Source organism: Ovis aries, chromosome 5 (genome assembly GCF_016772045.2).
Source record: "Ovis aries strain OAR_USU_Benz2616 breed Rambouillet chromosome 5, ARS-UI_Ramb_v3.0, whole genome shotgun sequence".
Classification (NCBI taxonomy): domain Eukaryota; kingdom Metazoa; phylum Chordata; class Mammalia; order Artiodactyla; family Bovidae; genus Ovis; species Ovis aries.
Genome location: NC_056058.1, coordinates 13,999,277 through 14,012,160, shown reverse-complemented (window position 1 = coordinate 14,012,160; position 12,884 = coordinate 13,999,277). Strand labels below are relative to the sequence as shown.

Genomic DNA, 12,884 nt, shown 5'->3' with positions numbered 1-12,884 from the left:
AGATGCCCCAGGTGGAAGCCTCAGCTCCAAGTGTGCATTCTCCAGCTTTGGGCTTAAATCCCAGACCTGAGATGAGCTCTTCTCCTTTGCAAAGTTCAGTCACAGACAGGGCTTCTACCCAGCTGCAAAGATTCAGAAACAAGCCTGAGCTCCCTAGCCCGGGGATGATGCTTACAGCCAAGGATCTCAGGCCAGCAAAGGACCTTCGGGCTTGGCCTGGAGTCTTAGGACCCAGCGACTCCTCTGTCATGGAGGAGGAGTCGGTCCTCCTGCCATGATGGGTTGGTCCCCCCGCCATGATGGGTCAGTCCCCCCAGCTATGTGTAAGGCACCCCTGGGTCCCACAGAGCCAGCAGCTGGGCACATAGCTGTGTTATTAACCCGGGTGGTTGGGGGTTACACCAACCTTGCTTGGTTGATCTGCGGAGGTTCCACCCCCAGGCAGACACCCTTGGGTCCAGGCCTGCAGGCCCTCTCCTGGCAGGTTCAGAGCGAGGCTGGCCAGTGTCCGAGGCAGACAAGGCCCCTCATTCACAGCTGAGGATTCGATGCTGAGCCTGGTGGAGAACAAGAGGGAGTCAGGTCTCTTCCACTGGGCTGTCGCCCCAGCTCCAGCATTCGAGGCACAGGGGCCTGGGGGAACCCTTGGGTGGTCCTGTGATGGGGGCAGGGCACAGAGAGTGTTCCAGATCTCCCAGCGCCAGGGGGTGGGCAGGGAACCTGGCTAGAGGATCTGATGCTGAGGTTCCATTTGCATCCCAGGCTCACTGCTTTTTTACACAGACTAGATTAATATTTGGGGAGAACTATGAGGGGCGGGGGCTTCCCAGGTGGTGCAACAGTAAAGGATCTGCCCACTAATGCAAGAGATGTAAAAGACTGGGGTTCAATCCCTGGGTTGGGAAGATCCCCTGGAGGAGGGCATGGCAGCCCACTCCAACAGTCTCGCCTGGAGAATCCCACGGACAGAGGAGACTGGTGGTCTACAGTCCGTGGGGTTGCAGAAGAGCCGGACACAACTGAAGTGACTGAGCACACAAGCATGGGAGGGGTGGGGGGAGAGTTGGGGGGCCCACAACTAAAGCACTCCACCGTTTCGGGCTGCCGCTGTACTGTGTGGGTGGTGCCAAGCACCTGTCTGTGTTAGAAGTGCATCTGTGCTTCTGTGCTCGCGTAGGCAAGGGACACATTTAGGCATCTCTGGGTTTGAGCAGGAGGAGGGTGCATGCCTGTGCGTTGAGTGTGGGCATGTACCCCCCACCCCCCACCACCAATGTGCAAGGGCAGGTGTGCTCATCTGGGTCCAAGCGTGCCTGCCGGCTTCACGCAGCCTCCAGGTTGGGCTGGTGCACGCTCCTTCAGCGTGTGCTTGCTCACCCGTGCACACGGATGTATGTGCCCACACACACGTGCGCACCTCCGGAGGGGGTCTCTGGGGCTGCCTCTGATAGCACAGACACCTCTGGTGGCCCTTGAGCTAGGTGACCCAGAGGTGGTGGTGGGGGAGAGGAGCAGCGTCTGGCTGCCCTGGAAAGTGTGTCCCGGAAGGCGGCGGAGTGGTGGGTGGCTGACCTCTGCCAGCTCTCGGAGCAGCTCCTCGACCTCTCCCAGCTGCGTCTCCGAGCGAGGCCCTGGGACGTCGCAGTGCTGGAGAGGGGTGTTTCTCCTCTGGCTTCTTCGCTAGGGGGGCCATTGCCTCCGGCTCCCCCAGGCTGGCTGTGTGAAAGGACTCCGAGGCCCAGGTCCTGGAGATACTCACTGCCCTGAAGGGCCCCCAAGTCCAGGCTGAGGTCCTCTGAACTCTCACTACCGCCAAACAGTCCTGGGATTCCATCCTCCTGGAGACAGATGGGGAAAAGGCCTTGACCCACAGACAGCGAAGACCCCCACATCCAGACCCTCCCTGCCATCCCCCACTTGTCCAACCTGGGCTCTGGGCCTAGCTCTTGGCAGGTGGGTAGAATAGGGGTGGTCCCCTCAGTGCAGGCCTATAAGGCCTTAGTCCTCTGAAAAGGGGCTGGAAATTAGGGATACTGGCCCCAACTCGACCTCCATTGCAGAGTTTCTGGCTGGTCATCTTATGAAACAGGCCACGTAAATTCTGTCCTCTGTCCTCTGTCTGCCGGCTCACCAAGCTTGTTTTAAGCCTCTTATAAGATCATGTGTGTGAATGCAATTTGTACAAGTGCTGTACTCCAATAATTCGGCCACCTGATGCAAAGAACTGACTCATTGGAAAAGACCCTGATGCTGGGAAAGATTGAAGGCAGGAGGAGAAGGGGACAGCAGAGGATGAGATGGTTGGATGGCTTCACCAACTTGATGGATGTGAATTTGAGCAAACTCTGGGAGTTGGTGATGGACAGGGAAGCCTGGAGTGCTGCAGTCCTTGGGGTGACAAAGAGTCAGACATGACTGAACAACTGAACTGAACTGCACGCAATATCCTTGATGCTACTGGCTGAATTTCAGGCAGTATTGTGACTCCTAGGCTTTCCCCAGGGCTGCCCTTAGGGGTTTCCTAGACCTTAAGTCTCCCTTCTAAGCCAGGATGAGGGTGGAGCAAGTGAGGAAGCCACCTTGGGCATAAAATTGTAGGGGGTGCCCCCAAACCCAGAGATCAAGAAAAGCATATTTTAATATATATTTTTTAAGTTTGTAATTTTCATTTTTCTTTCTTTTTTCGTTTGGCCACCCCTCATGGCATGGGAAACTTCCCCCACCAGGGACTGAACTCGTGCCACTGTAGTGGAATTGCAGTCTTGACCACTGGACCAACACTAAGTGTAAGTAACTCAGTCGTGTCCAACTCTCTGCAATCCCATGGACTGTAGCCTACCAGGCTCCTCTGTCCATGGGATTCTCCAGGCAAGAATGTTGGAGTGGTAGCCATTCCCTTCTCCAGGGGATCTTCCCAATCCAGGGATCAAACCAGGGTCTCCCGCACTGTGGGCAGATTCTTTACTGTCTGAGCCTCAGGGAAGCCCTAAGGACTACCTAACACAACAGTAACAAACAATCCAACAAACTTCAATACAGTGCGAAGAGTTCCACGATGAACAAATTATCAAGGTGTTCCAGCATGACAGGGACTTCCCTGGTGGTCCAGTGGTTAGGACTTGGCACTTTCCCCGCTGGTCTAGGAACTAAGATCCCACATGCTGTGTGCTGGGGCCAGAATTTTTTTAAAAGGCAGGGCTTCCATGGTGGCTCAGAGGTAAAGAATCCGCATGCCAATGCAGGAGACACAGGTTCAATCCCTGATCCGGGAGGATCTCACATGCCTCAGAGCAACTAAGCCAGTGCTCCACAACTACCGAGGCTGTGCTCTAGAGCCCTTAAGCCGCAACTAGTGAGCCAACGTGCTGCAATTACTGAAGCCTGTGCGCCCTAGAGCCCATGCTCTGCAATGACAGGCCGCCGCCATGAGAAGCCTGTCTGCAGCTAGAGAGTATCCCCTGTCGCCACAACTAGAGAAAACCCGTGGGCAGCAACCAAGACCCAGCATAGCTAAAAATAAATACATAACTAAATGATTCAAAACTTTAAGACATGACAGTATTGGACCCTGCACTTCGCTCACCTTACCCTATTTCCAGCCCCCCACTCCATTGTACCAGAGAGTAGCTTGGAACCTGTGAGCTCCTAGATCCCTTCCAATACCTTCCTCTGCCTCCTCGGCACGGTATTTACAAACGGCTCCAGGGTCCGCCGCCTCCTGCTTCCAGCCCCTCTGCAGCCTCACGTTCCCACCCACCCAGGAGGCAGCTGTTAGACTCCAAGAATACATAGAGGCGGATGATGATGCCACATCCACCAAAGCACCAACCAGTTGCCTCCCCAACAGTTATTCAAGGGCCTTGTTCTTAACCCCATTGCAGCTCTACCATGGGGTAGTGTTGTCCCACTTTCCAGATCAGGAGACTGAGGCTCCTGGAGGAGAAAGGACTGTGTAGCCTTGGGTCACACAGTTGGTAAATGGCAGAGCCAGACTCAAACTCTGTGGGTTCTGTCTGGGCCCAGGCTCTAGGCTCTTTCTTGCTCTACTTCCTCCTCTATTGCTTTTCCTGGCCTTATCTTTGCCCTCTCCTCTCGCTGTCATTCATCCTTTTTTTTTTTTTTTTCTTCCCAGCCAGGGCACCTGTTTTTTCCTTTCCCTGGAGAATCTCTTCTCCTAGGCCATCCAGAAGCAGTCTAGTGAACTCCTATTCATCCTTCAAAACCCACCTTGGGCATGCCCTCCAGGCTGCCTTCCTGACTCCTCCAGTCTAAATAAGGTGTCCCTCCTCTGGGCTGTCAGGGTCTGCAGGGTAAGGACTATTCTTTTCCAGGCCGTTGTTGACGCTGTGGTCAGACAGGGTTTGGTGGGTGGGTGGGTGGTCCGCCCCCCATGCTACAGGCAAAACCAACCCTGAGATGTGGCCTTAGGCATCTATGTGAGTTCAGGCAGTCCCTAATGGGCTGTCCCAATTGGTGGCCTAAAGGGCCCACTGAGCAGACCTGCCACCCTTGATGGTTTCTACAAGAGGCTTCCAGGATAGAATTGCCAGATAAAATACTGGACGCCCAGTGAAATTCAAATTTCAGATTAACAACTATTTTTTTTTCTAGTGTAAATAGATTACAAACATTGCAATATTTGGCATTCAATTCTAACTGGGCATCCTGTAATTTTATTTGCTCAATTTTGCAAGTCTACCTATCCATGGGCCATTTGCTGGTCATGGCCAGTCTTTACTAGGAAAGAGGGAACAGCGAGGTCCCTACTAATGTTTGGTGAGGGGAATTTTCAGAGAAGCAGCCAACTGAAAGTGGAAAATACCTGGACTTCCCTGGTGGTCCATTGGATAAGAATCTACCTACCAATGCAGGGGACACGGGTTCAATCCCTGGTCTGAGAAGACCCCGCATGGTGTGGGCCACCTAAGCCTGAGTGTCACCACTACTGAGCCCACGCACTCTAGAGCCCACACTCTGCAACAAGAGAAGCCACCGTAATGAGAAGCCCGTGCACGCAACTAGTGAATAGCCTCTGCTCGCTGCAACTAGAGAAAGCTGTGTGCAGCAATGAAGACTCAGCATAGCCCAAAACAAGCAATAAATATATAAACAACATGTTTAAAAGAGAAAGAGGAAAATACTTGCCAGCCGGGAGCCAGGCACTTGGTTGGCTGGGGGTCTTGGCTGGTGGGTGGCAGGTGGCAGTGTCCATACCTGTCTTGAATGAGGTTGGAAGAACTCTACAGGGTCTGGCTTTTTCTCTGACCTTCCCCACTTGGAACTCTACAGTTTTGATGCCTTATAGTAAAATACATATGGGGCTTCCCTGGCAGTTCAGTGGTAAAGAATCCACCTGCCAGTGCAGGAGCCTGGGGTTTGATCTCTGGGTCACGAAGATCCCCTGGAGGAAGAAAGGCAACCTAGTCCAGCATTCTTGTCTGGGAAATCCCATGGCCAGGGAAGCCTGGCAGGTTACAGGCCATGGCGTTGCAAAGAGTCAGACACAACTTAATGACTGAACAACAGCAACAAAAATATAACAGAATTCACCACTGTAACAATTTTGTGTACAACTCTGTGGCATTAAGTACATTTAGTCAATATGTAATCGTCATCACTGTCCATCTCCAGAACTTTCTTTCATCTCCCCCTAAGGAGGGTTTGTCAGAGAAGGCAATGGCAACCCACTCCAGCACTCTTGCCTGAAGAATCCCATGGATGGAGGAGCTTGGTAGCCTACAGTCCATGGGGTCGCTAAGAGTCAGACATGACTGAGCGACTTCACTTTCCCTTTTCACTTTCATGCACTGGAGAAGGAAATGGCAACCCACTCCAGTGTTCTTGTCTGGAGAATCCCAGGGACGGGGGAGCCTGGTGGGCTGCCGTCTATGGGGTTGCAGAGTCGGACATGACTGAAGCAACTTAGCAGCAGCAGCAGCAGCAAGGAGGGTTTGTACCCAGTAAACAGTAACTGCTTGCTGTTATCTCCTCCAGCTTCTAGTCACCTCGACTCTACCGTGTCTCGTTGAATTTGCCTATTCTTGTTGCCTATTGTTGTTCAGTCGCTAAGTTGTGTCTGACTCTCTGTGACCCCATGGACTGCAGCATGCCAGGCTTCCCTGTCCTTCACTATCTCCCTGGGTTTGCTCAGACTCATGTCCTTTGAGTCAATGATGCCATCCAATCATCTCACCCTCTGTCGTCCCCTCCTCTTCCTGCCCTCAATCTTTCCCAGCATCAGGATTTTTCCCGATGAGTTGGCTCTTTGCATAAGGCTTTGGCCGCCTGCCTATTCTAGGCACCTTGTTTAAGTGGAATCGTACAATGTTTGTCCTCTTGTGTCTAGTTTATGTCACTTAGCTTAATGTTCTCCAGTTCATCCGTGTTCTAGCACAGGTCACAGTTTCCTTTCTTTTTAAGGAAGGATAACATTTCATTATATGGATGGACCACACTGTATGGATATAAGCAAAACTGCATTTTGTTTATCTGTTAGGTCTTTGATGGACAATTGAGTGGCTTCCACCTGTTAGCTCTTGTGGATTCTGCTGCTGTGAATCAGTTCAGTTCAGTCGCTCAGTCGTGTCCGAGGTGTATAACTGTCTGAGTCTCCATTTTCACCTCTTTTGGGTAGATCTGTAGAAGCAGGTTGCTAGATCATACAACAATTCCCTGATGGCTTTTGGAGCCCTGGCCATATTTTCCACGGTCTCCCCTCTTGAATCTCTCCTTTGCACCCACTAATCTGTTTTCTTTCTGTTTCTTTTTGGCTGCTCTGTGTGGGATGTGGGATCTTAGCTCCCTGACCAGGGATCGAACCCACGCCCCCTGCAGTGGAAGCGTGGCATCTCAACCACTGGACCTTCAGGGAAGTTCCTGCACCCACTGCTCTGGTTCCCCCCACCTGCCTGGCTGCTCCTTCTCTGTCTGCCGCTTCCTCCCCGTGTCTTTCACACACCAGGGTACCTCTCCTCCAGTCTCTATCCAAAACACCCACCCCTCTGGCCCGGCTGGTCCGGGTTCTCCTGATTCTCCTCTGACTTCCCCAGCCGCCTCCCTGAAGTCACTCCCATCCCATCCCTTCCCGGGTGTCTGGACAACCTCTACCAACTCCGTCTTCCTCTGCCACAGCCCCTAAAGTTTCCTTGCATCTCTGGTTTTCATCTTCCTGTGAATATAAACACGTCAGGACAGCCTCTTGGCCTGGACTGGGTCCCCCCTCCTCTGTCTCCTGCATCTGGCCTCCCTCAAAGGAGGCAGAAGTGGGAAGCTGGCCAGGTCTCTGGGTGGAGGGGAGGGTGGACGGCTGTGGCAGGTACAGTGAGGGAGGGGGAGGGAGAGGGAGGGAGAGGGAGGCAGGGGGCTTCGTCCTTTGCTGGGGAACTTGTATCTTTCCTCCAGCATTTCCTGGGTGAGATAGGGAGCCAGCCTATAGGAGCCTCCCCGGGCATCTGCCCAAACATAGGTATGCTGGCCCTGAAACCCCAGAGGGTGTGCCATCAACTCAGACTCCTGCTCCCTGGACCCTGGGGAGCCCTGGGGGGTGGGTGCCTCCCCGCCCCCGCAGACCCAGAAGCGAGACGCCCCAGGAATTTCCACTCTATAAAAACGGCTAGCTGCGTGCAGATTTAAATAGTACACAGATCAACGCTTTTTTAAAAATGTAAATGGCTATTTATCTCCTGGTAGTTTAGGAAAAAAATAGCACACCCGAGCAAGTTCGCGTCTCTGGTTCTGTGTCATCAATGTAAAACCGGGAACGAGTTTCAAACAAGAGAGGAAAACAGAGACAGAGGGTTTTCTGATGGCTGGAAGGGTAGAAAGGCCTTCGTCAGGGTTCACATCCTTGATGTAGCTTTTGTTAGCTCAGTGTGACCTAAGGCGAGTTTCTAACCCTCTCTGGGCCTCAGTCTTGTCGTCTCTAAAATGGGTGCCATGTTGCCTTCTTTTGAATGTATTTTCATCTGCTCATGTAGTTATTTTTGGCTATGCCGGCTCTTCATTGCTGTGTGGGCTTTTCCTTAGTTGCAGCGCTGGGGCCTCTCACTGCAGTGGCTTCTCTTGCTGCAGAGCACAGGCTCTCGGGGGCTTGGACTTCAGCAGTCACGGCTTGTGGGCTCTACAGCACAGGCTCAGTGGTTGTAGCTCACGGGCCAAGTTGCTCCACAGCCTGTGGGATCCTCCTGGACCAGGGGTCAAACCCTTGTCTCCTGCACTGGCGGGTGGATTCTTCACCACTGAGCCACCAGGGGAAGCCCTATGTTGCCTTTTTGTGGGATTGCTGGGCAGGTGAAATGAGATGATGTTTATATCTTGTAAGCCCTTGATCAGTGGAAGCAGATATGGGGTTGGCCAAAAAGTTCATTTGGGTTTTCCTATAGCATCCTACGGAAAAACCTGAGCAAACTTTTTGGCCAAGCCCATATTATGGTGGTTGTTTTTAATACTTCAGGAATCAGGGATCTTCCTCTGGGGCCCTGCCAGATGGAGCTAATTGGAGTAGACCGATGATTAAGCCTTGCAATGACAGTCAAGTATGAGTGAATGTTCTAGAAAGCAGAAAGTGGGCTAGAAAGAACAGGAAGGGGCAGTTGACTCTGGAGGGACAAGAATTCTGGACTGGAGTTCTACTTAGGAAATCCCTTTTTTGTTATTATTTTTTAAAACTTTATTGTTTTAAGTTTGAAAAATTTGATGTATTCTAAGCCAGATCATACAGAAAATCCCTCTTTTAAGACAGACAAACCCCTGGGGGTAATCACTGGTGTGCGAAATCTACTAAGGATAACTCAATTAGGACAGGTTAGACCATCTTTAGACAGCTTCCATAACCAAAAGTAAACCCCCAAACTGTATTTCCAATCACATAGTGTCTATGTGACAAGTGAGTGATTTCTTGAACTGGCTATATAGGTCAATGTATATAGCCAATTGCATATACTTTAAAATAATCTATATCTTACCTGCATATATATACACACACACACACATACTTTCATTAAAATGCATGTATATTTCAATGAAAAGTCCTACTAAATGTAAAAAAAGATAGGAAGGAAGGAAGAAATCAGGGAGGGCTTCCTGGAGGAAGTGACAGTGAGGGACACCCTGAGCAATGAGCAGGAGTTAACTAGGCGGAGGATCTGGGTGAGGGCATTCCAGCCATTAAGAGAACAGGATGTTCAGAAACCTGCAGGCTTCAGAGTTCAGGATGCCTTCCTTCAAATTGGCAAGATTTCCTTTTGGCTGGAGGGGTGTGTGTGTGTGTGTGTGTGTGTGTGTGTGTGTGTGTTGGGGTGGGGGGGATGGGGCTGGATCAGCAGGCCTGGGAGCCCAAGGAAGGATTTAATCTCTAAGTCCCCAACAGTAGTGGTAGGGAGGCTGGGGGAGAGGAGGTGGTGATTCCCCTTCAGAAATATGGCGCAAGATGAAAGAGCCCACATGGGCCTGGAGCAGCGAAGACGCCTGTGCAGATCACCTGGGTGAGCGACTGCAGTGGCCTCCACCAGGGCAGTGGAAAGGCAGGGACAGACGTGGACAGAACTGAGAGCTGTACAGGTCTGATGCTCACAGGGCTTTTGGACAGAAGGGGCAGGGACATCGCCATCTGCTGCCTCCAGCTCTGGTGGCCAACGAGATGAGGACGAGGATGTGGGTGGCAGGGCTTCTTTGGAGGTGGTAGGTGCTCACCAAGCACACGCAGGGTGCCCTGCTTTCCCAGATGCGTGGTCTCTCCATCACCATGCTAGCTGCCCAACTGCCTGCTGCCCACGGTCCCTATTCCAATATATGCAGAGCCCTGGAAGGCTCTAGGGCTAAGCCTGAGTCGCAGTTCTCTTCATTTACTCTAGACTCTTCCCAACACCGAGGCAAATTCTCTCCCTGCTTGGACCCCAGTATGCTCTTCTACAGAATAAGGGGTGGACTCCCCTGGTGGTCCAGTGGTTAAGAGTCTGCCTGCCAAAGCAGGGGACACAGGTTCCACTCCTGGTCCAGGGAAGATTCCACCTGCTGTGGGGAAACTAAGGCTGTGAGCCACAACTACTGAAGCCGGAGCACTCTAGGGCTCGTGTTCTGCAACAGGGAAGCGATGAGAAGTCTGTGCCTCACAACTCGAGGGCAGCCCCCAATCGCCACAACTAGAGAAAGCCCACACGCAGCAATGAAAATTAGCACCGCCTTGATCAATCAATCAATAAAGTTTAAAAAACAACAAGGGCAGATACACAGAATTCCCTGTATATGGTTTGACTATAATGAAGCCTCTTTCCTTAGTGTGGTGGGTGGTCCAAAATGCCGCCCAGATTCCCCCTTCGGTGAGGATGTGTTGCCCCAGATGCTGAGGGGTGGGTGGCTATCAGCAGATGGCTGTCAGCTGTCAGCCTCCTCCCAGGAAGTCATATCCCTTCCTGGGCAGTCCACAGGCCATGACTTACTGGTGTGGGGACGCAACGGCTTGGTCATCTCAGCCTAATTTGGGATGACTCTGCAAGGATGTTCTAGCTCAGAGCTCCTCATGGGAGCTTTTCCTTCCTTCTTCATTGATCCATCTACCCACCCATGCACCCATTTAGCCACCCTTCCCCCCTCCCTCTCTTCCTTTCTCCCCTCAATTCTTTCTTCTATCCACCCATCCATCTCTTCTGTCCGTCCTTCCATCCATCCCCATCCACCCATCTATCCATCTGTCCATCCATCCATCTCTTCTGTCAAAATGTCCTTCCAGCCAGCCATCCATCATCCACGTCTTCTGCCAATCCTTCCCTCCTTTCCTCCTTCCAGCCACCATCCCTCCACTCTATTCATCCCATGTTCCCTTTTCTTGTTCCATAAAGGATTTATTTCCTCACCTGTGGAATGGCATAATAACTACTCTGCTATGTTTTAATAATTCCCTGAAATATTGCACACAAAGTGCCTGGTAAAACGCAGGTGCTAAACAAAGTGTACTTGCTCCGCTGGAGTCATCAACTCCTGCCCATCTTGGCAGTCGGACACCTGCCTGCTCATCCTCCATGGCGGAGAAGTCTGGGTCCTCAGGCCTCCAGGGTCCACCTCTGCTCTTGGTGGCTGAATCTGCAACTCCAGAGTCAAAGGGCTGGACACATGGCTTGGGCTCAGAGCCTGTGGGAAAGGAGGGACAAGGTGTTAGAGCTGAGCTGTGAGGCCTGAAGAGTTGGGCCCCAATTTCTGCATCTGGGCCTCAGTTTTCTCATCCTTAAAATGGGGTGGCAGGGGAGGATGGTACTGATGATCTGTAAGCCAACATATATGCCACCACTCCCCATCACTCATCCTGAGCCTGGGGCAGACATTTCTGTTCAGGCACAGGGCTCTTTCCCCCTGAGCCATGGCCCCCTCGGAATTCTTCCCAGTGCATTATTTAAAATTTTTTTTATTTATTATTATTTTTGGTTGCACTGAGTCTTTGTTGCCATATGTAGGCTTTCTCTAGTTGCAGTGAGCAGGGGCTTCTCTTTGTTGTAGTGCTTAGGAAGCCTAAGAGAAGCAGTAGCTTCTCTTGTTGCGGGCAACAGGCTTCAGGCACGTGGGCTTCAGCAGCTGCAGCCTGAGGGCTCACTAGTTGCGGTGTGAGGCTCTAGGGCATATGGGCTTCAGTAGTTGCAGGACACAAGCTCAGCAGCTGTGGCTCGAGGGCCTTACAGCTCAGGCTTTAGTAGTTGTGGCACATGGGCTTAGCTACCCCACAGCATGTGGGGTCTTCCCAAACCAGTCTTCCCAACCCACGTCCCCTGCATTGGCAGACAGATTCTTAACCATTGGACCACCAGGGAAGTCCTGGACTGAGCCTTTCGCTGAGGGAGACACAGCGTCCCATCTCTCTCCCTCTGCCCCTTGCACGCTTCTAGAGCGTATCGTGCCTCCCTATTCGAATCCCCATGGAGGTGCCCCACCACCTGGAGGAAGAAGGTCGAATGTCTTAGCTCAGCCACTGATGTCCACCAGGATCCTCCTCTGTGCCTTGTCCCTGCCCCTTAGGCAGGACCCACTGCCTAAGAGCACCCCGCTCCTGTTCCAGGGCCACCTGCCTGAAGACCTCATCCTACTCACTCCAGAAATGTCCATCCACCCTCCTCCCACGGTGCCTCTGTCCTGGTCATTGCCCTGCACTTCATTGCATTGTGTTATCTTGACCCCTGAACTCCTTTCACTCCTCCACGAGCCCTGCCATGACATCCCAGGTCCTGTTGAAACTGGGGAGCTGGAAGAAGTGTGTGTGGAGGTGACAGCGGAGGAGCTGGGTGGAGGTGGAGGCAAGGAGAGACCAGTGGAGGTGGTACCTGGAGAGATGGACCAGCATGTTTGCGGTAACAGCCAGTCAGAGCCCCGAGGGGCTGGGCTGGGGGTGGGGATTGGGATGGCGGGGCCCTTGGGCAGTGCCAGTTAGGGCCTCCTTCACGCCTTAGCTCAGGTCCTCTGTGACTGGGTGAGTCTATCTCGTGGCTTGCTGGGGACAGTCCTGGTTTATGCTGCTGAGTCAAGTAATGATGAACTTCCCTGGTGGTCCAGCGGCTAAGACTCCATGCTCTCAGGGCAGGGAACCTGGGTTTGATCCCTCTCTGGTCGGGAACTAGATCCCACATGCCACAGTGAAAAGATTCTGTGTGCCTCAACTGAGACCCAGCACAGCCAAAGAAATAAACAAACAAATAAATAAAACAAAACCTCCCACAGTACCATGGTTTTGCCCTCCAAAGGGTACCAGTGGGGTGTCCACTTTATGGCCACTCCGCCTACAACCCTGTGGCCAGCAGATGGGCAGAGATGATGCTGTCTTTTTCTATCCCAAAGTAGGATGAGCTGTCTGTACCCACTTACCTTTCTTCTCCTCCCAGCCGTGTATGTACAAACACTGCCCTACA

General features: G+C 52.3%; 1 protein-coding gene across 5 annotated transcripts in view; it reads right to left on the bottom strand.

Moving 5' to 3' along the window:
- ARHGEF18 (Rho/Rac guanine nucleotide exchange factor 18) overlaps nt 1-12,884 on the bottom strand; it is a 98,121-nt gene that overhangs the window by 68,654 nt on the left and 16,583 nt on the right. For all 5 annotated transcript variants that reach the window (XM_027969700.2, XM_060415504.1, XM_042249985.1 and 2 more), the window contains 3 exons: nt 11,003-11,124; nt 1,573-1,838; nt 407-557 (listed from right to left, as the gene is read on the bottom strand). In XM_027969700.2, the coding sequence (XP_027825501.1) occupies nt 407-557; nt 1,573-1,838; nt 11,003-11,017 (432 nt within the window). In that variant the 5' untranslated portion in view covers nt 11,018-11,124. The remainder of the gene's footprint in view (nt 1-406; nt 558-1,572; nt 1,839-11,002; nt 11,125-12,884) is intronic.